A 23,469-nucleotide genomic window follows, 5' to 3' on the forward strand; every position below is an offset into this window, starting at 1 on the left:
TTCGCACAATAATTTTCGGAAGTGAAGAAGCTTGCGTTTGAACACTTCGATACTGAACCCCGCATTGCACGTGTACGAAAGTTCTGCGGGGCCGGAGAGATGCATGGTAGGGGAGAACGTGCGAACGTTTGCTTCGCGACGTCAGCGCCTAGCACGCGATACGCTAATGAGTGAGGAGGAAGCCCAACGAACAAAAATTCACCTCGAAATCTCCCCAAAATAACCCATCGAAACATCTGGAATCTCCCCAAGGGGTGCTCGCTTTTCCCGATCATGTCCAAAAAATGTTCGCACAAATAGGAGTGTCCAAAAAATTGAGCGCTACAGGAAAATACCCCAAAAGTTTAGTGCTGGATTTCTCGGCTCTAGCTCAGTAAAATTATTCCTCCTTTTTTATGCAGCCTTCAGGCATCTAAGAGGACACATGTGCCATATTTCAGGCAAATATTTACGTTACAGGTGGTGTAATACACCTGTCACTCGTGTGAATGCATTCTGGCTCGGCCGTCCTGTACTTACCAGTTTGCATGAAATGTCCTAGCATTTTACGCGCAAAGAAAATGAATTCAAAAAGTCGCCCGATCCCGCCCATATAACAGGAAATAGCAGTGCAATACACATGTCATTTCAGTTTACTAGCTGTGCTCTTTGCATTTAAATAAACACAAACGGCAGACGTATATGTATGCACCATTCAGTACACAATGTACGTAGCACTAGGGCGTCAGCAATAGTGATGACCACTTTTTCTCTAGCCCTGAAAATTCTGAAAAAATCAAGAAAGAAAAACATAATGCAGACTTAAATTTGATGTACCTTGAGCAAGCATTCTAAGGGCTACAAAAGCATATATGCACACGCAAAAGCAAACGCATGTAAACAGCAACTTGAGTGGCCAAAAGAAAAGGCGATATGGGCGGACGCTGCAGATGCGCGGCTTCAGGTCACGGATTTTCTGCAGGTTGAAACCCATTTCTCGCTTATAGAGTCGCATGAGCCTCGAAGAAAGCTTCAGCGACGACTTACAGAGAGAGAAATAACTTTAATTTGCAGTCTTCAAAAATGACGGCGTATAAGGCTATAGCGTAAAGCCCCATTTATTCTTCTAACTGAAGGCAGGAATTCGTTGGCACTCTGCGGCGGTCAGGGCGAGACCGATGACTTTGTGTTGTTCTGCTTCGTGGTGAGCAATATAAGGTCTCCCAGGATTGCACATTTCTATTCGGGTCGTTATAGAAGGGCAGGTCCAGGCCATGTGGACTATATCTGCAGTGCTATTGCAGTGCATACATCTAGGATTAAAATCTTCTGGATGCGATTTACTGTACAGTTCAGGGTTTGGAAACACCCCGGTTTGAAATTTCCTCCACATGATTTCCTCTTTCCCACTGAGCTGTTTATCTGCTGCTGAATAGGTCTTACTACCGAGCTTATAATGAGAAATTATTTCATGGAATGTTGTGAGTTCGTCACCCGATGAGAAGTGTACCTTGCTTGGAGGCGGCACGTCAGCGGCGATCGACCGGAAAGAGCCCTTGGGCGGTCGCGTGCACCTTGTCGTTGCCCCACATGCCCTGATGAGCCGGGGACCAGATCAGTGAGATTAGCTCTCATGGTACTTGCCCTTCTCTCAGAATATTGGCGGCTGCAGCAGGGATTCTGCCCATATCACAATTCTTAATGGCTGCCTTAGAGTCCCTCACTATCACCCTTGTACCGTTTTGCATTATAGTTAGAGCAATGGCAACTTCTTCTGCCTCAGTTGCACTTGTGTTTTTAAAGGTGCATCACGAGACCGGGTCTCCACTCTCACCAACCACTACCGCTGTGTGTGCTGCCTTGCGATCGTATTCGGCAGCTTCCGTGTAGAGCACATCGGATCTGGCACGAAATTTGCCCTGTAGGACCACAGCCCCATCTTTGCGTCCACCTTCATGAAATACCGGATGCATGTTCTTTGGCAGCGGTGGAATTTTGTGTCAACCCCTGGTTGCTCTAGTTACGTTATCTCTCCGCTTTGAACACTCCGAGGGCTTGAACCCCAGGCGCTACATGATGTCGTCCAGCTTCGCCATCTGCGCCGATAGCTGTCTAGACCTATTTTCTTGCTCAGGGCAATAAAATGCAATGTTGAGGTCAACGGCTAAGTCTGATATCCTCAAGACTAGCTTATGCAATCTTCCTGCTCGTTCGCATTGCATCTTCGTGGCAGTGCTTCCTGCGCTTGATGTTCGCGATTGACAAACTGCAGTGCAATGTGTCACAGAATTAAGGATACGACAGCTCGTCAATCGTGCTGCTTCTTTTTAGTGTAGTTTTGGATTGTGTTGTCCTGACAAAAGTGTGCTGCGCACTAACCGCCAAGCACACAAGGAAACAAGACACATGAACACACGATGCTGAGATGACCTGGGTTTACTTGCCGGTACTCCACAACATCGGAGCTTTCGATCGCACTCGGACCTATTAACTACCCCTGCCTAGGCGTACGCCCTGCGACGGCCGTTATAACCGTGCGGCTGGCCAGTAGGGTCACTTCACTGGGAGATTGAGTTTCAGAGGCCAGCTACGGAGAATTCACCGCGAGGTCCTGGTTTCCCTGTAAACAGAAACCGCCGCGTCGCTAGCCGGACGGCGGACCCCCACTTTCAGGAAGAAGATCGCAATGTATCTGAAAACCTTTTGAGTTTTCGTACACCGCCTTCAGAGCCGGATTTCGTGCATCCAACCTGAGTACGAACCCAGTCCTGCCTCCACCAGGCATCGGACTTCATGAGCGCAAATGGCCCTCACAGTTGCATGAAAGTCGCTGCAGCCTCTCACGTGTGCTGTCTCAGAGGATGCATGGGTCCCAGCCATATCGGTCCACACCTCCCCCGTTGCAGTTCTAAAAAGTCGGGCAGCCAAAACCGCCCTTGGCCCTTTCAGCTGACGGGGCGCGGACTTCGTGCTCGAGCCCCCAAATCGGATTTTTCCCCCATATCAAAAAAGGAGCGCGCATTACAGAAAAAAAAGGAAATGCAAAAAAAATCATGATGCACGCGACATGACGAATGATAAAAAGAATTTGGCTACCTCGATGGAAGAAGAGGAGGAAGAAGGGGTGAGAAGAGTCGAAAATATTCGTTTGAAGTTACCGTTGACCACTGGTCGCCGTTTTGGGCGATGTCACGAAAAACAAGCCAAATAAACAAGGGCATAAGCGCGTTTATTATTAATTGTCAGGAACGCTAATGCACACAAAAATACACACACACACATACGACAAATATGACCGGAGTAGTCCTCCAATGTCCTTGCAATCGTTTATCGAACATCACTAAGTTTGAGGCACTGCATTATGTAGCGCCAGGAGTCAACGTGCAGAGAACCCTCGCACGCACAACCCCATCATAGATCATGTAGTTGTCATCCAGATAGCACCTTGCCTTCTTCACGTCCATGGAGGTTCGGATTTTTCAGACAGTGACACCAGGTGTTCATCTTGCGTAGCGACGCGGTACCACACAATACGCCGAAGGCAAAAGCGCAGTGATGCTTGACAGAAGCTGTTGGGCGTCCGTCAAGGCTCATCACGAATTTCACTGCCTTGTTCAGCAGGGTCTGGTTCTGCTCTTTAGCTTTGTCTATCGCTCCACAAGCCACATCACGTCTTTCCAGGAAGAGCACCTTACGCTAACCTTAGATAGGAAGACATTCTGTGTGACCATCACTTGACGCACGCCAAGGACCTCGTCGGACTTGTTGCCGGTGCTCCCGATGCGCAGCTCAACTAAGCTTCTCTTGAATTGGCCAACCGGGACCGAAAGCATCTGAGCAGTATTCAAAGTCAGCCGAGAGGTGACCAACGTAATTTTCCTTAGGCGTAGGTTGGATATCGGGGCACCAAGGATCTCGGCCATTAGCGCGGCCGTCTCCTCGCTCTCATTGTAAGCCCTGCGCACGTCTAAGTGAAAGCTCTCCAGGCACCCACATGCCTTGAGTGCCGCACAGAGTGCGCTGGTGAGAGCTCCTTGTGTTGTGCCATCACTGCCAGTGACAATGCCCCCGCAGTCAATGTGTAATGAGCGCAGTGAGTGACTCAAGGCCAACGAGGCATACACAGGGCACCGGACGCTGCCGACGAGCCCCCCGTGCCAGATCGTCACCTTTGTAGCGCCTCCGAGGGCCTGTGCCAGGGTTGCGGACACGGACGAAAGCTGGTCCATAAACAGGCACATTTGGACGCGGCCAGGACACTCCAGTCTGAGCTGCTCAAGAGAGGAATTTTTCTCCTGTAGGATTCGCGATGTGGTGTTGATATGCGCCAGAACGCGGCTTCTCAGCGTAGTGTTGAAAGGAAGTGCCGCGCACAACTTGCTGACAGTTGCTGCATCAAGGGAACAGTTGTGCAAACTGAGGTGCTCCAAAGTGCAGTTCGCAGATAATGCCTCGGCAATACACGTAGCCCCTCTGCTATCAAAGCTCCAATTTAGCATCGAGAGTGTTTGAAGCGAGTGGTGGCCAATCATGAACTTTGCCAATGCGTCTCCCACTGTGTCAGTAATTGATGTCTTTTCCAGAGCCAGGTGCTGAAATGATAGAATTCCTTCTAGCGCGTCAAACAGACTTCTCAAACAGTCAAGACAACCTCGCAGTCAGCTTATGCGCTCCCAGCTCATACCTGTTTCGCATAGACCAACCCAGGAGAACGTCTGCAGAAACCTGCTGCTCTAGAAGGCATCTGCCATGGTGTTGCAGGCGGAAGACTTTCTGCTGCCCTGGAGGGCTAAGTCTTCAGGCCGTTCACATGCGACTAGGGCTAGAAGCAGGGTGCTTGCAGATTCCCGAGACGGATGGTTGCTGATCAGCTTGACGCTGTGCAGAGTTTGCCCGTTTCCCCTCAGTACATGGGCCACCTCGGGCGCCAGGGCATCGCTGATGTGAATGTTGGTAATTTCAAGCCCACGCAGGCACTTCGGAGGACCAAAGGCTTGGAGAAATCTGCTCTCAGGAAGAACTCTACGGCTGGCATGAAGCACGACGCTCCGCAGGTTGTTCGCCGGTCCAACGATGACAGACGAGATGAAGGAGAGCCGATCAATGTGTTCGGTCGTGCACACAGACCTCGCGGATGCAGGGGTGCTGTCTTGGAAGCCAGGCCATAAGGAAGGCCCCATCGTTTTCATTGCCGGAACCATGGTATCTCGCCCACTGGTCATGTCTGCCGTCGTAAGAACGCGGACAAAGCTTGCCCGGTTCACAATCTGTCAGCACAAGCCTTGTCGCCCGCAACGCCTTGTTCCATGAGAATATGTTTTCAATAAGCCAGCATTCATGGAGCTCGCCCGTAGAGCAAGAGCGTTCGCTGTGAAGGCCACGTAGCAAGTGTTCGAGTCTCCAACGCCAAGAGTAGTGGTTAGCCGCACCGTCCATGCAAGTATTGCCGTTTCAACTCACCCGAAAAAGTTCCGTCGGTGTCGTAATACCAAATGAAACAGGCATATTTCTTCCACAGTGGTCTAAGCTCCGTTTGGACGAAGCGTTGATACTCACGCTCCCATGCACAAAGCGTGCGACGTCATTCTCGGAACACGAGTTCTTGCTTTTTGCCAGGATCTGCGGATCTTCAGCTGCGGCCGTAGCGATTCCACTGGTAGCACACTACGTGATCAACACTGGGGGCGTGCTCCGAGGCCGCAACATTTGGGAATAAGCCGAGGGAACGAAGCCTAGCACGGCTTCGAGCACCAGAGCGCACGAGAGCCTCCAGCGTCAATGTGCTATGGCTTCGTCTTCTTCTTAGCAAATGGCGCCATCTATTGCCACTCCTGATCCCGGATGCCATGTTTGGATGTCATGGGGGCTGCAGCAGAAATAATCTTGAAAAATAGGTCTCTTGAACTCATGGATGCTTAAACTATAAAATATGCTCTTTGGCATTGTTGCCTGTGGAGATATCAACAAACAGCTAAGGCATGTTAACGTTTAAAGGGGCCATGATAGTCTTTTTTCACGCATACCCTGCTTATCGCATTTAATCCTCAACATGTTAATTTAAAATTCCCCCAAGTTTCAGTTCATTCTGTGAGGTAAATATTTTAAAAGCGAAATTTTTCCGTTTCTTCTGCGAACTGTTCGCTAGTCTGGCAACGTCTCATCGCTGACGTCTAGGGGCATACCCGCTCCCATGCCCGCCCCTTCTAGTACGCTTTACCCGCGTCGTCTGCTGCGCGCTGTTGCATGCACGCATTCTTGCATGCACGCCGTAGACGGCGGTCGCTCGAAAAGTTTTCTTTTTTTTAGCTTATCGAAATAAAGTGCCTTTTCCGTGTTTTCTTTTCGGAAGCCTCTTCAGCTTTGTACGCGAGCTGAGTGATCCTTGGGAAAGCGGACTTGCTCGTGGCGCCCGTTTTGTGATTGTTGAAACAGAAATCGATGGATCCCTGTTTTATTTTTTACGCTTAGAAGCATGCTGTTCGTATGTTATGAGTGTTGTCTCTTTTGAGCAGTCAAGTGCTCCCGTATGTGAAAAGCGGCACGTGCCGTGCATGCCTTCGCCGATGTGCGCCGTGAAAGCCGCGCGTTTTGTAGTTGGCTACCAATTCCTTGTCCGCTATTCATCTGCTCGATAATTAAACTCAAATAATCACAAGGTGGCACTAGAGTAACCTCGAAGCACGAAGGGAGGAGGGAAAAGTGCCGAATGAGATGACTTCCCAGCTGCATGTGTGCATTTGTAAGTCGAACATACATTCCCTTCGGCTCGTAGAACCCTTTTGCAGGAACCAAGCCGCTTGCAAAACCCCAAGCGACTCGAATGCTTTCGCTGCGCGCACCGATGAATAATCGCAGCCGTATAAATTAATGCTCCAAAATAATAGTATATCATTTAGCATTTTGCTGTGCGTGCGCCTTGTGCCCCAGAAGTGAGACGATTACGACAACTGTAGCCCCGCGCTGAGGTGGTTTACATGGATGTGCGCAAACACTACTGCTTGTTTGCGTGGCATAAAACGCAAGGTGGGTTATACTTATCTTAAATATTACGTACTCTTGCTCACAAATTGCACTTTTGCTCATTAACACACTATGATAACACTGCAATAAGCGCAAATGATGCTATATCGTCTGCTTGGGAAACGCTTCGCGTTGGATACCGGCGCTTCCCGCTAATTGTATCTGCTTCCTCTTATGTCACCAAGATTTAATTTTAAATCGCTTTAGCTAAAAATACGTTCAAACATTACTTGAATTAATGAAAACAGCCAGATTTGTTGTCCACAATCGACGCCGACGGCTGCTGCCGGCTGCCTTCTGCACATGTTATATACAGTCTGGGTCACATATTGGCACTTCCCCCGTATTGAACGCGCGTCCTGCGATGTAAGCAGTCGTCGCTTTGAGGCCACTGTAGCCAAATCTACGCTCGATAGCTTTTTTCATGCGCTAAAACTTGCGAATTCGCTCTCCGCAACACGAATCCTGCGTACTCGCTAGGCCCCGTCAAGAAAGGGGCCGGCGGTCCACCGTCGACCGAAATTCAAGAATTGGTAAGAAAGTCTGAAGATTTGAAATGCAGCTCCTCGTTTCGCTTTTTTCGATACGGATAAGGTACACAAGCGCAGTGGTTCGGGCCGTCTATTCACCGGGCGAGAAGCTTTCGCTCGGCCGCACAAGCCCAGGCGACGGCGACGAGCGGCACCGTCGTGCGGCGTTTTCTCCCGTGTCGCTTGCCTCGCCGATCAGTTCTATGCGCAGGCACCGAATGAAAGCACATCTTCGCTGGTGCACGCACATCGCATATGCAGCCGTGGCTAGCATCACGTCCAATAAGTTTTAAAGTTCTTAAGTTTATAGAATGTCATATACCAACTAGTCCCCTACCATGCACACTCTGCAAGTTCCCGCTAAGTTCACACTTTACACTACTGCAATACGGGGTCGTTGGTCGCGCTGGCGTCGTCGCCGGTCTAGCGTGACGGACCGGTACGTCAGCGACGGCATTTGCATACCGACCAGCCAATCGACCGTCGATCGCCATCAGCTTAGTGTGACCATGCTCTGTTAATTAAGCATGATTAGGCACTGTTACTTTGCTTTAGCTTTATTTTTCAAGACTTCAGCGAGAGCAAATCACGTGATGCATCACGTGCCACCAGTGCGAGAACGAGCGTTTAGAGCGGCGGTTGACGCAGCGGCGGACGTGACTGCCAAGCGCAAGAGCGAATCACGTGACACATCACGTGCCACAGCTGGCGAGGAGCGGCCGAGCAGCAACCGGCGCAGCGGCGAACTTGACAGCCAAGCGCGCAGCTATGGCGTCGATGAAGAAGAATATCGAGGCAACTGCCGCGCGCGATTTTGCACTAGCGGCGCGCCTCCCGTTAGAGGTCAAATCTAAGAGCCGTTGACCTTCAGGCTCACCATGGGAGTAGTATTGAGCTTTTCGCTCTAAAATCATTTTTGTTCTGCTAAGCGGAAATAAAAATATGTGCCTAAACCAGCATACCTTGTCGTCGCCAACGGGAACCCAGGGATGAAATAGAAGGCTCCAACAGCTCTAACCATGAATTCAACGCAGCATTCTGTCCTGCGGCTTCTGACAGCACAGCGAGCGCTCAAACGTACGCGTTACACCCTCGTAACGATCCTGTGAGATTTATTTTCTAGCGATTGAGTGTGGGGATAAGACTGCTTGGAGCCAGAGGGGCCTGGGGGGAGGGGTGGGGGGACGTTGTGAGGTTTGAGCCGTGGACCGCCGCACCCATGGTGAAGCAGACCGCGCGTGCGGCGCGGTCCGGCGTGGGAGGCGAGATCAAGGTACAAGTAATCCGGTGGGCGTGGGGAGTCACTGTCGACGCGAACACAAACCGCTGCCACAGGATGGCTGGGCGACGGCGAAGTAGGCAGAGCATGCTAATCCATGGGCACTCGGAGCAAGAGGGTGGTTAGCCTCCGAAGGTCCCTCCCATCTACAACCGCAGTGGACGGCCACGGTGCAGTCGTCGGAGGCGCTGAGGAATGCAGGGTGCGTGCTAGGAGTCGACCACTGCCATGAACTCTGCCGCCGCGAACACCGCCTCGAACAGCCGCATCAGTAGGGCCTTGAAGCTGCACAACAGACTTGCGATGCGCCGCCGATGCATAGCTGAGGTGCTCGGGAAAGCTGCCGTGAATCCGTAGCTACAAAATCCCCGACGATGATTCAGTGATAAGAAAAAGGGCTGCCGCGCGCTGGGGCTGGCGCGCGAACGACTGGGAGCTGCGCGAAAAAGGCTGCGCAAGACGGCGTCCGTCCAGCGAGGGCAGCGACGGGAGGCCATTACAGCACCTCCGCTACAGCGGCGTTGCAAGGACTGCCGATAGTCGGCTCATGCCTTCAGGGATCGCCGCACCATGTTGAAGTTGGGGTGCACAGAGGAACCGCTCGAAGACGGGCACTCTGGTGACCGCCGCTTCCGGCGGCGCGATTGAAAGGCAGATCGCCGTCGTCTGCATGCTTGCGGCAGGGAGCTGACGGCCCTCGTGCGGGAAACGCATGCGCCGAGAGAGATGCGGGGTTAACCGCTTCCTTCGGCTGTTCGAGCGAAACTGTTTGATCTCTCAAAGCGACGAGTGCAAGAGCAAATTGCAGCTTGTGGCGCGAGGGAGAGGGAAAAGAGAGCGAGCAGTAGATTTTTATTTCTTTTTGAAAATCATTGGTCCTGAAACGTTGTAGTCGGATACCTTTCTGGGACCAAAATGAAACTATTGGTTTTTGTTGCAGCTTAACATACCGGAAAAAACGTTTCTGGACCCTTAGTGGGAGGACTGCCTTTTGCTTGTGTTTATACGTACTGCCTCTACGGTCTATAGAAACGTTTGATGAACGTCGTACTGGGACTGGAACATTCCATCCTTTTGGGTGCACATCGCGAGATACGTTGCTTGCTGGGAGAAGACACGCTAAAGAAAAAATACCAAGAGGAGCAACGGAAAGAGGAAATGACCGCTTTGTTTTTGGCCTATTCGCGATACTCCGCGCGCGGGTTCGTGCTCTCGCGCAAGCCTAGCGATTTTGACCAAGCTGTGGAGGCCGCATTGAATGAGGCGCGAAATGAGGCGCTAAAGGTGAACACAGATAGAGAACGCGTCGTCGAGATAACAGAGCCAAACCCCGAGCTTGCTCCTTTGACAGAACGCCAGAACAGAAGCGCCAACCGCCACACGGCTTCAGGCGCGGCATGAGATATTTTGAGGAAATCGTGTGCTTCGCTTGCCGGAGTCGCGGACAGACTCTAAGGTTCTGCCCAAACAATTGCCAATGGGAGCCACAAACCGAAGCAGGTGAGACCCGTCCCAAGCGAGCGTATACGGAGGGGCTCCACGTGCTTTGACAAAAAAAAGGCAGTGGCTTAGCTCGGCTTTGCCAGGATATACCTAGTGAGATGTTTGGTTTTGTTGGCTTATGGGGGTTTAATGTTCTAATGCGACTCTGGCTATGAGGGACCCCGTAGTGAAGGGCTCAGGAAATTTCGACCACCTGGGGTTCTTTAACGTGCACTGACATCGCACAGTATAAGCACCTCTAGAATTCTTGCGAGAGGTACGTTTCCCTGGTTGAGCTTGTTGTGGTCACTGTACGTTTAGCAATGAGAGACATTGGGTATACACATCTTTTATTCATTTTGCTTGACAGAGACGAACACTGCCCGATGATCAGTGAAATAGCATGCAGCGGTCTCAATTTTGTCTCTACAGTATTTCGATTTGGTGGAGTTTCTTTTGGTATACAAGGTCTATAGTAGTTCCCCGTTGTGTAGTCTAGACTTGAGGGTTCGCAGCTAAATTAAGGCAAAACTTTTCATTCATACACTGCTGCTATCTTCGTCGTCTTATGCTCATTCTCTATTTGTTGAGCAGCCAAGTGCCAGGCGACATCCTCGGGATCAGAAGAGGTAATCTCTTGTCTATAGCGACGTTTAGGAGCGGCTGAACTTCCAGCAACAGGCCAGGCCGCTGCGGCCTGCGTAGCACCGGCCTTAGGTGCAGCACTGTCGTGCCGCCTGCGGTTCCCAGCCAACTCCACGGCGGCTGAACTGGCGGGCCTCCACCTGGCAGCGGACCTGCTCCCCCTGCTGCCTGGACAGCAGCCCGCAGTCATCCTAACCGACTCGAGAGCAGCCCTCCAGCTGCTGCGCCAGCACCAGCCCAGGCAGCACACGGTGGCCAACCTTACGGCCCGACTTATGGCCATCCAGGATGCTGGCCGTCCGGTCTCCCTCCAGTGGCTGCCTTCACACGTTGGCATCACTGGGAACGAGGCTGCGGATCAGCTGGCCGGAGCCGCCCACACCAATGGCTCCCCGGTGTCCTCAAAAGTAACGCAGCTGGACTTCGCCCGTCCTGCTCTTCGGCAGGCCGTACGGGCCCTCCACCCTGATCCCCGCGTGGCCTCAGGAGTCCGCTTCATGCGGGTACCCGACTGCCTGCCACGGAGGGAACGGACCCTAATCCTGCGACTACGAACGGGCTGCTCATGGACACAGGCCCGGCTACACCGACATGGCAGAGCCCCGTCCCCGGCCTGCTCCTTCTGTGGGGCAGACGAGACTCTGGGCCACCTCCTCTGTGCCTGCCCGAACCTAGAGGCCGCCCGGCGTGACATGACTGCAGGGTACCGCAACCTAGGGCTGCCCTCCTACTCGGACCAGGACCTGCTGCTCCCAAAGCGCAGCCAGACTGAGGCCTTCCGACTGCTGCTGGAATTCCTACAATCTACGGGATTAGCCACTCGGCTATAAGCCTGGCTCGCATCCCGTGATCCAGAACACGACCCATATTTCCTGGAAACCCCCAGCAGTCGGCGCAGCTGATGACTTTGGCGGCAGCTTGTTCACCACCTCGACACCTGCCGTGGTGCCCTGAATGGGAGTGCGGCTCCCCTGATGCCCCCTGCTGCATCCTGAAGCAGCCCCCCGGCGGTACGACCAGGCCCGCATCCCGTGATCCTGGACACGGCCGCCGGTCCCTTGTGCGCCAGCCCGCCGGCGCTCCAGCTGTAACCACAGCTCCTGCGCGCCGCCGGAAACGGCGGTTTTCCTTAGCGCACCCCGCCGCGCTGCTACCCTGTAGCAGTTTATCCCGCGGTCCTCATCGGCTGCCACATGGTGGCCTCCTGCAGCCAACCCGACTGAGCTGTAGTCATCGCCCACCTCCGCCCAGCCTTTCGGCCGGACCGGGGAAATGGGCTGCCTGCCTCCTGCAAGCCCCCGACATGCACGCGCCACTCCCAGTGCGTGCCGTTCACCCTCCCCAGTTATGGCTACTGCTGCTGCTGGGACCTGCCTTCCTGGACACCACGGACCACCAGCGCGCGTTGCAAGCTGACATCCCCCTCCCCACATCCCCTTTCCCCATCCCCGCTCCAAGCTGTGCCCCCGCGATATGGGTGGCAGAAATCGAGCACATTCCCCCCACATAGCCACAAGAAGAAGGCGGAGATCTGACGCGTAGAGCGCGGCGACGGTGGTCCCGAAGACGCGAGGCCCAAGTTCGCCCGTATCCGCAAGCCCTCATCAGCCCCGCGAAGAGCAACCGCAGCCCGACGCTCCCTGCGACCGGACCTTGCCACTCAGCAGCTAAGCCATCGTTTCTCACAACTCACTTAAACTCTTTTATCTTTGTATTTTTGCTTTATGTGTTTCTCGTTGTAATTCTTTGTACTGTATTTCCGTCTCGAAACATTTTTGTATAGCAATCGCCCTGATGTTTCTTTCTTTGTGTTAATTGTTGTGTTAACGTGCTCAATTGGTGTTTGTGTTATTTGCGTCACGTCAGTGTACGGCGCTACCTTGTCGGGCATATTGTAATACTTGGTTGTTGTTTGCCTGATTAAATTATTCGCTACGGAACTTGCCTACGCCTCATGCCTCCGGTCAAGGACTAATCAGACGTGGCCCCTATCGCCGGTCAGCAGTCGAATCACAATCTTTCGCACGCGGGGTGGAGAAGTTTGTCGCTCCTCCCCCTCCGAACTTACGGAGAGTGCAGTGGTGGGCAATCAACACCATATCCCCCACAATATCTTGACAATGCCACGCACGGATCGGATGACAGAGTGGCGAGAGGCGAGGCGGAGGTCCTGTGGGGTCTCTCTGGTTACCATGGTATCGGTGCATGCGCACAACTGCTCCTACGTGTGACGTCACGCGCTGCTCCGACGGTGGAGCGGGCGCGCGGCCGCGGCGTCGGCGAGGCGCACGGAGCACTTGCTGCTCCTCTCTGGTTGACATTGTAACGGCGCATGCGCACAACTAGCCTCTCGTAGCCACCACGAAATGCTCGAATGCGAAATGCCAAGTGTAGCTCTCGCTACAAAACCTAGAAGTCCTCCCAAGCCTGAGGAGCTCGGGGAGGAAACAAGGGATAATGAAGTGGTGGTGGTTTGTGCCGTGTTGTGCCGTGTTGTGCACTGGAAGATAAATGGTTGCTGCCTGTAATGGTTTATAGACACAGGGTCAAAAGTGAACTTGCTTAAGGAAAGCGGTTTTGACACGCTTCGAAGGAAAGGGGATCGCTAGATGTTGGAAGTGTCTGGCAGTGTTGCAACCAGGTTTGTAGGCATAACGGGGGACCCTCTTGGAATAAGCGGGCTCTACGGGTTACATTTCACTCTCGGCGGAATTGTATTAGATCGCCCCAGCTACATATTCCCAGACACAGTTTCTCTGCCAAAAGGGGTGCGAGACATCTTAGGATAGGAATTTCTGAGAAGGGGAAAGGTCGATGTCTCATTCTTGGAAGAAGCGTTCTATGGGGGACACAAAAATTTCGTTTGCGAACAGAAAGGTAGCTAAGATTTGCATTATTGCATTAACAGTACTGACACCCAACAGACCGTGGGACCGGTGGAGAATGTGTTCTCGCGAGTTACCGTGAAGCTGTTCGATGAGACGATCGTCCTTCTCTGGTCGGAGCATGTTTTGTGCGCTTATATGCCTTCAGATGTAGAGAGCGGCACCGTGGGATTACTTCAGCCGGTCGATTCTCTTAGCAATAGCCTGAGGGCAGCTGCGTGCCTTGTGACTGTTAGTGGTGACCACAGAGTGCATCTGCAGGTGCTTAACTGCAGGCAGCAGCGACTGAACCTCCCAGGAACCAAACATTAGCTTTCTTTACAACTGCGATTGAGAGACGTGAGCTCACCGAAACAGTACTCGCCGCTGTAGCGAAGGCTGGTCCTGCGGTCGCGCCAGGTGCTTTGTTCGATCTTTCGTACGTAAAATCCGAGGAGATGGAGGCGCTGACTGCCCAGCTTAGCGAATGCACGGAGATGTTCGCCGCGACCAACTTGGATTTGTGCAGCAGTGACGTTGTACAACACAGGATAGAAACCGCAACTTCGGCGACCGTTTACCGGCGCGCGTTCCGAATTCCCTACTCCCAACGCGAGGAGATGAAACGGCAGTTGCAGGATCTGATTGATTGCGGCATAATCGAACACTCAAAGACGCCATGGGGGGCACCGGTGCTCTTGGTGACACCAGATGGTTCCTACTGACCGGAAGTGGACTCTCACAAACTCAGTGCCGTATAACTCGGATCGACCCGTACCCCATCCCCAATATACAGGAGACGCTTTAAGCTCGGCTCTGCCAAGTATTTCACAGTGGTGGATCTGGCGGCTGGATTTCGGCAGATAGCAGTGGACCCGGCAGATGCCGAGAAAACGGCATTCAATACGCCTTCAGGGCACTATGCATGGAAAATAATGCTGATGGGTATGGCCAATAGCCCCGCTGTCTGGAAGGGACCGCTGATGTTATCCTGGCAGGCCTTGTGGGAAATTTGTGCTTCGTGTATATGGATAACATAATCATATACAGTGACAACCTTGAGAGGCATATGCTCGACATCGAAAAGGTTTTGGTGCGAATGCGAGGAGCGGGCCTCAAGCTTTAGGCTTCAAAGTGCCAATTCATAAAAAAAGGGAGGTTAAATACCTCGGGCACATTGCCGCAGCTGAAGGCGTCCGGCCTGACCTGGAGAAACTAAAATGTACCTCGGATTTTTCATACCCGACTAGTGTCCGCCAAGTCCGGCAGTTTCTCGGCCTGCTTGGCTGTTGCCGAATACACATAGATGAATTCGCCGAGCTAGCTAAGGCACTGGCCGCCTTAACCGCCAAGAATGTCGCTTTTCGCTGGTCAAAGGAGGCGGAGGATGCTTTTGGGGCTCTGAAGACAGAGTTAATCAGTGCACCGCTACAGATTTCAATCTGCCTTTCGTTATGGCCACAGGTGCGTCAAAAGTCGCGGTTGGTGCCGTACGTTCGCAGGTTATCAAGGGTAGAGAACATCCTGTAGTTTTGCTAGCCGACCGCTGAGCCCCACACCTCTACTGTTAACTAGATGGAAAGCTGACGCTCCGCCTATGGGAGTTTGCATGGAGATTCCTCGAGACCACCTGAGCCACCATGGGCGCTCTATGCATCATGGGGCAGAGAGCTATCGACTGCAGAACCAAAACTTTTGGCCAAAAATACTGAAAATACAAACGTTGCTCGATGTTCAAGAATCTCCTAACATTAAATATCCTGTCTATAAATTGCAACAAACGAGCATAAGAAGGTAAATGTAAAGTTTGCCCAAATAAGCGATTGCTTGCTCTTCTATTGGCCAAATATTGCAGACTACAATCCCAATATTTCGTGCTAATGGGCGCATTTTTAAAAAGAAATATGTTTTAAAAAATGCCGCTTCAACACTAAGAGGTGTTTTAATGGCACTTCGGAAACCAAAACCTTTTATTGGCGTCGTGTGCTGTTGCGTTTTCGCTACTATGGCTTATACGCACTACGTCTGCACCAAATTCGCCGCACCAAGTAGCTCATCGCCGTACAATGCTTTGAGCGCACATGGTGGTTCAGGTGCAACGCCACCAGCTTTCCCTCTCGTTAATAATAGCAAACTCTATGCCAGCAGCAGCAGCTCCTCCCCCCCCCCCCCAACATTTCTTCAGAGGGGGCACCTCCCCCCATCTGCTTACACTCAGTTCAGATTTCTGACAGACCAATTCTAGGACGTCAGTAATGTACAGCACAGTGAGGCTGACCTTGTTGGCTTCGTAGCCAGCCATAAAGCATTTCGTTTGAGTAAACTGGCTGACATAAGCCTGCGCCCTTGCTCAGTGTGGCAGCGTTTTGAAGGCGCCAAATAGCTTGCCGCAAATGCTAGCACGGCCGGGCTCGAGTACCGGCGGCGGCGCGCGCTTTGTACGGCCTGCGCGCTGGGGGGTGTTTCCTGTCTGCCTCCGCTGCGCGATCGTGGCGCTGCGACCTTACCGCTCCTTAGTGTTCCTGTATATGGGGTGCGTTCCAATACCTCCGAGTATACGGCTACTTAGACGTCTAGCCGGACAGCAGCCATCTTGGGACGCGTTCTATTTCTCACGATGCCGTCTAAGATGACTGCTTCGCCGAAGTCTACATCGATGCAGGCTGACTTGTTCTCTAAAGATGGCGGAGCTGATGTACGCGGATGAGCGAGTCGTGCTCTTGCGTTCGTCGGACTGTACCCGGAGTATAGGAAAGGAAAAATGTGAGTCATTCCATTATGTTATTTGGTACCAAACAAGTGGCTAATTAATCTTCTTGGACGTGCGATTCCTAGCAGTGAATCACGCAGGAGAAAACGTGCGGTTGAGAGCTTTGCTACAGCAGCGGACGCTGTAGGTCTGTTACGTGGTCTGTTTACGTGATCCGGCATCGCCAGAGTCCGGATCTTAATTAGCACCTTGATTTTAGAGATTAATACTCGTCGCTGTCGTTGGGTTCCTCGACGGGCATGAAGATGGCTGGCTTGACGGTTAACAAATGTGTTTTGTAATTGCTGTGTTAGTTGCATCAACTCTTTCGCGTACATTCTTTTTTATCTCTATAGTCTCAGAACAAACACACCGGCATGTTGCGAATTGATTTTAGTCTTTGCACGATTAAAGCTCGCTTCTGTCTTTAGGTTTCTCGCCGTCTCCGAGTGCCACGTGCTGCAGACAGCAGGTTTAATGGCACGCATGTGTTTTCCTGTTGCAGCCTGTATTAGCCGCATCGCATTTCGCGTATATTGATTACAGTCTTTCGTGTTGTTTCTTATGTTTACAGGACCGTCTGGACGTGCATGTTCGAGGAACATGTACAGTTTAGCATCAATTTTAAAAAAATAATCGCATATCTCTTTAGCGTTGTCTTCGGAGAGCGGCCCCGTCTGCTACAAGTAGACTGACCGATAGGCACATCTACCAGTGCGATTTACGCGCAAAGTTATTGCAGAAAAATATGCAAACTTGTTGAAAACACGTTTTAATGATATTTATTGCTCAGTTCGAGAAAAAGTATAGTACAACTGTCCATAAGCTCGAGAAACATTTACATGCCGCGAGGCGGGGTGAGCAGTAGACAAGTTCCAATATATGGACATGTAGATGGCTTCCTAGCGTCTCACTAGACGTCTTGTCGGGCGTCTTGAGAATTGGAATGCATATATGCTCCCTCACGGAGCAAAGTTGCGCGAAGTTCCGCCACCATGTTCCATTCTGTGCGGGAAAGCCGCCGCTCGTGCGTACAGGGGCTGCGTTCTTGGGGACGCTGTGTACAGCGCTTGGGCTTGTTTTATTATTTGCGTACAAATTGCACTCGGTCGCCAGTTTTTAAGCGTAACTTCAAAAATTAATCTGTGATTTGCCGAAGGTGTTCATACAGCACGAAAAAAAAATCGCTAGATATTAACAGCAAATTGAATTCATGACAAATTGACGACAAATACTAGAAACAGAAACGAGCAGAAAAGCAGGTAAATGTAAAGTTTGCCCAAAATAAGCGATGGCTTGCTCTCCTATTGGCCGAATATTGCAGACCACAAACCCAATATTTCATGCTAATGGGCGCATTTTTTAAAAAGATATATGTTAAAAAAATGTCGCTTCAACACTAAGAGGTTTTTTAATGGCACTTCGGAAACCAAAAACCTTTTATTGGCGTCGTGTGTTGTTGCGTTCTCGCTACTATGGCTTATACGCACTACGTCTGCACCAAATTCGCCGCACCAAGTAGCTCATCGCCGTACAATGCTTTGAGCGCACATGGTGGTTCAGGTGCAACGCCACCAGCTTTCCCTCTCGTTAATAATAGCAAACTCTATGCCAGCAGCAGCAGCTCCTACGTTTGCGCCAAAGTCGTCTGCGCCGTGGACGGAACGGGACTTCTTAGTAACGGCACTCTCTGTTCCTGAAAAAAAAACAGACTGTCCCGCATCAAGTAGCTCATCGCCCCATGATGCTTGGAGCGCCCATGGTGGCTCAGGTGCAATGCCACCAGCTTTCCCTCTAGTTAATAGTAGGAAACTCCATGCCAGCAGTAGCAGCACCCCCCCCCCCCCAACATTTCTTCAGAGGGGGCACCTCCTCCCCCCCCCAGTCTCTATCTGCTTACACTCAGTTCAGATTTCTGACAAAGACCAATTCTAGGACGTTAGTATAATGTAAATCACAGCGGCTGATCTAGTTGGCTTCGTAGCCAGCCATAAAGCATTTCGTTTGAGTAACCTGGACCAACCATGCTCCTTGATCGACTTACCCCTATTGGTGAGAACGATTAGCACAGATGAAACAGACTATGTTCATTTTTTCAATGGAGTTGATCGCATCATGCATAAAGCGGTTGTGTGCATCTACCGCCTATGCCAAAAGTAACCGAGCAGCCGCGGCGGCCGGAGCGGACTCGCAGCCGAGCAGCGGCGTACGTTGACGTCTCCGGCGCTGCTCCCCGGCTGTAAACTGGTTGACGTAAGCCTGCGCCCTCGCTCAGTGTGGCAGCGCTTTGAAGGCGCCAAATAGCTTGCCGGAAATGCTACCACGGCCGGGCTCGAATCGCGGCGGCGGCGCACGCTTTGTACGGCCTGCGCTATGGGGGTGTTTCCTGTCTGCCTCCGCGGCGCGATCGTGGCGCTGCGACCCTACCGCTCCTTAATGTTCCTGTATATGCTCCCGCAGGGAGCAGAGTTGCGCGAAGGTCCTCCATCATGTTCCATTCTGTGCGGGAAAGCCGCCGCTCGTGCGTACAGGGGCTGCGTTCATGGGGTCACTGTGTACAGCGCTTGGGCTTGTTTTTTTATTTGCGTACAAATTGCACTCGATCGCAAGTTTTTAAGCGTAACATCAAAAATTAATCTGTGATTTGCCGAAGGTGTTCATACAGCACGAAAAAAAATTGCTAGATATTAACAGCAAATTGAATTCATGACAAATTGACGACAAATACTAGAAACAGGCTGCAATAGTTTTTTTCTGGAACAAGTAATTTCAGATGAGCAATGAGTCCCGTTCAGGATGGGACAGCGTCTGTCCCGTCGCGTCATGTCTTCCTGCGTGGTCGTCTTAAGAAAAAAAGAGCATAGCGACGAATTACTTTCTTCATAACTGGCGCCGCCGCGTGCTCTGTGCGAGTTATGCACGGAAAATATGAAAACGCATCTCCCTAGACCCACATTAAAATGATTATGCAACTTGTTTCAGGCAGGCAGACAAAAGCGACACCAATGAATTCAACAGGCGAGTCTGACCTAACGAAAAAAATTTCAAACTCAATACATTGCCTAAAACATTTTACAAAATGCACCCTGTTTCTAAATGCAGTGAAATGATGAATCGTTAAAGGACCTTGAAAGTACTCTTTCTCGTTGATATTATTAGCTTGCCGAATTTTTATTAAAAGCATCATCTTTTCATCTGAATTATTAAATTGTAATATTTGGTCGCACTTAACGCGGCCCATTCTCAAAAGCCACTTCAATCGCCAAACGCATTTCAGCCGCTGAATTTGCAAATGGCATTTCGTAAAACGCTTTGCCGTTTCCAGTGCGGTTGTTGCGGTTTGGCGCACTGCATGCAGTCTTAGCTGACGACTGCGTCGCTCACTACCACCGCAGAACCCCAAGCCTGACGCCACAGGTGTGCACGGAGAATGTGTGAAATGTAGCCGACAGCGTGGGCTCACATGAGGAGTCGAGCTGACGAGGGGTCGCCCTGCTTCTCTGCGGAAAGTGAACACTTGACGTCACGAAAATCATGTGATCGCCTCTCGTCGAATGGTGTTTGGAGCAGCAAGGGAAAACAGACGCGCAACTCTGCTCCCTGCGGGAGCATATACAGGAACACAAACCGCTTCTCAGCTGGGGAACTGGTGATGGGGACTGGTGAAAGCATTCATTTGAAAATGGCAGAGAGGTTGCGTGGGGAGCAATCCCTAGTGGGCCGCTCCCCTTACAGTACTAGGAGGAGTCCCTTAATCAGGGGCCCCATTAATTGGTCTGGGCCGCCATTCAGCGAGCTCGAGTGGCGGCCCAGACCGATGGGCCGGCGGACTGGCCGCTCGCATGTGAAATGCTGCGGCGCGTGGGCGCTTTCGCTCGCTTATCGCGCTTTTGAAGCCCTGCAAACTGTTTTGAATCTATTCAGGCTAGTATATACTCAATCCGTAGGACTGCAAATGCCTTGCGCATTGATGTATTCCAGTTGCATATTGTTTATGGCCAAAGGTGATGTGAATTTGTACCGTATAGTAATATTCTGCGGCGTATGTCGCCTATACTCCTTTTTATGGTCGCAACAGACCATGATCACAGTTCACAAAGGCTGTATGCACACTGCCCGTTCGAATACTAATTGAAGCTAGCTGGCAGAGTGAGATATGCAATCATGAAGACGACTCAAACAATCAAATTAGCTCTGTTATCACACACTTATATTGGCTAAGAAACTTCGAGACTTCGAAACAAATACGCCTTCCCAAATGTTATAACTTCGCCTGCATTTGAGGAACCTTAGTTTAAAACTAACCATTTATTTCACTCTACTTAAACTTAACTCCTAGGAATACACTCTTACTTAATTCCAACTTAAACTGCCATCTGGTTTTGAGAACATCAAAAAAAAACCTCAATAAACTTTGTGTGTTACAGAAAAAGAAAATAAAGCACGTAGCTGGAATCAGTTTCACAGCCCACACCCGTCCGTTCTTCCTTGAATATGAAATTATGTTAGTTAACATTATGCACGAATATCCATGTCCAACATTCTCGAACAAAAATTTTGACTATTGGAAAATGGCAAGGTCCTAATTTATGGAAATAGTGAAGGTAAGGAAATATTGAAGGCGCTGTTTAACAAATTTAGAGAAAGTACGGAAATATAGACTGCTGCTGTATAGTCTCATCAGCATTTAAAAAAAACTGTGAACACATTCTTATGATGTGCAAATGCGAGAGCATCTGTCTCACTTCTAGGTGGACACCTCAACCGAGGCGTTTGCTCCGTGTGCCGCATTTCTGCCACAGTGTTGTCAACGCCAACGCCAATGAACGCCGGCGGCCTGTTGCTCCAGGAGGAGTGGTGACGTCATTGGCGTGCCGCGTTTCTGCCACGGGGTTCTGATGACGGTGGAGTTTTTGCGCAATGACTCATGTTCTAGCATTAAAGCTCGTGTTACCCCCTCCCCCGCACGCACGCACGCACGCACGCACGCACACACACACACACACACACACACACACACACACACACACACACACACACACACACACACACACACACACACACACACACACACACACACACACACACACACGCACGCACGCACGCACGCACGCACGCACGCACGCACGCGCACACACAGATAAGTTCCGGAGTCCCCGCCAACAGCCTTACCATCAGTGTCGAGTGTCGACTGAAAAGTTCCCTTTCGTTCTCAATATTTACCTGCGAATTTTTTCTCACAGTTGCAAGTTCTCTGTGCTGCTGCACCATCTTCTACGTTATTCGTACCTGTTACAAGCAAGTAGATGTTAAAAATATTGTGATGACCCCCATAATGCGCAGGTCCACACGGGACGGAGAGGCAAAGAGACACCGTATGGCTCAGTTTAAACAAACAGATATATTCAATAATCATACATGATTAAGATTCAGAGGCTGGGGCGTCCGAGCTTACGTGCCGACGACTTCATGGGGGCGATGGAGTGGCTCCGGAGTTGGGCTCGAGCTGTTGCTGGCAGAAGCTGCACGCCGTCGGGCTTCGGCGCTGAAGGCCCTCTTGGCGAACGATGTCGTCCTGAGCGTGTTTCTTCCGTACTGCTTGTCGATTTTTATATCCTCTTCTCCACACTCCCTAGGGCGACGACGCCCACGCCGGAGGGGAAGCAGGGGGGGCTAGGGCTTTCACTTGGGCGCACAAACATACCACCGCACTTAGGGTCTCGCCCCCTTCACGTGTTGAGTCCGAGGGAAAGAAGGTTGTCTTCGAGGTAGCGCATAGCGTCGGCTGTGGTAAGGCGCGCTCTGGCCCGCTGACAGTTCCCGCGGGTCACCGGCCTCCATTCTCCATCCATCAACTGACACTCGCTCCTCAAGGTAAGGCGCGCTCTGGCCCGCTGACAGTTCCCTTGTCCTGGAATGTGCTCGGGAGGGCCGCCCCTGGAACCGCCACGCCAATTGGGGAGGATAAAGCCCGTTTCCCCGCGACGGCGGCGGCGGGTCCGGTTGGGTCCGGTTGGGCTTAAACCCCTTCGTTCTGGTCGTCACTCAAAGAGCATGGCTGGGTAATTGATGATGCCGCTGTCATCTGGGTCTCCGTCTACGCCGCGCCGTCGAACGCGGAACCTCGTAGCACACACAAGGAATGTCACACTCGCTCACCCTCCAGAAGAATGTTCTCCGAACATTTGAGTCCACGCAGCTCCCCTTGTCTTTCTGAATCGCCTCGCACAGTGCGTCCGACAAAACACTTTTCGCTGCACTCAACACCACTGCACAACACCGTATGCCTCCGCTGTCATAACTGGCGTCTCCAGGGGCAGCACTGATCTTCTTTTACAGATAAACATGAAACTCAGCACCCAAGCCTCTCCTTTCTAGTCCAAACTGGACGAAATAAATTTACCACAGTTACAAAGGAGCTCCCACTTCTAGCACGATCACGGCACAGACAAAAATATAGATAACGAAAGGAAGTCGGGCAGGTTCTGCATGCGCTCCGCATGCTCTCCTGTGAAGGTGTTACTTAATGACAGAAAGCTTTAACTACCAACTCCGATAACTTAACACATAAGCACATAGCAATGTTATGAGCTGTGGCATTACACAATTCTAACCAGTTCACAACTCCGCTCTGTATACGCCATTAGTCCGACTTAGCTTTCCGATTTCGCAGCGGATATCGGCCTTCATGAGTCATACTAAGTATGTCTGTGCCCCTTTGTCTGCTTTGGGACTCGCGAGGGCTCGTGGCAGGAGCCTCTCCTGGCGTTATCTGCGCGGCAACCTCGCGCGCTTCTTCTAGCAATGCATGAAGTAAATCCGGTGGCATTCCGGCCGTCACCTCTGGCGCCTGCCGAACAAATGCAGGAGAGGGCGTTTCTTGCGAACTATCTGCGCGCTCCGCTTCACTTCTGTCCCCAT

At 51.4% G+C, this 23,469-nt stretch overlaps 1 protein-coding gene across 1 annotated transcript; it reads left to right on the forward strand.

Moving 5' to 3' along the window:
* The first annotated feature begins 4,835 nt into the window (after positions 1–4,835).
* Positions 4,836–11,765, forward strand: LOC144129708 (uncharacterized). Its single transcript, XM_077663806.1, has 2 exons — positions 4,836–4,932; positions 10,966–11,765. The coding sequence occupies exons 1-2, from the start codon at positions 4,836–4,838 to the stop codon at positions 11,763–11,765; spliced, it is 897 nt and encodes a 298-aa protein (XP_077519932.1).
* The last annotated feature ends 11,704 nt before the right edge of the window (positions 11,766–23,469 follow it).

Source organism: Amblyomma americanum, chromosome 4 (genome assembly GCF_052857255.1).
Source record: "Amblyomma americanum isolate KBUSLIRL-KWMA chromosome 4, ASM5285725v1, whole genome shotgun sequence".
In the NCBI taxonomy this organism is placed as follows: Eukaryota; Metazoa; Arthropoda; class Arachnida; order Ixodida; family Ixodidae; genus Amblyomma; species Amblyomma americanum.

Coding starts and splice junctions, on each gene's coding strand:
- LOC144129708 (XM_077663806.1), top strand. CDS start 4,836: ATGGTTGCTGATCAGCTTGACGCTGTGCAGAGTTTGCCCGTTTCCCCT. Junction 4,933..10,965: donor CATCGCTGATGTGAATGTTG/GTAATTTCAAGC, acceptor CTGAACTTCCAG/CAACAGGCCAGGCCGCTGCG.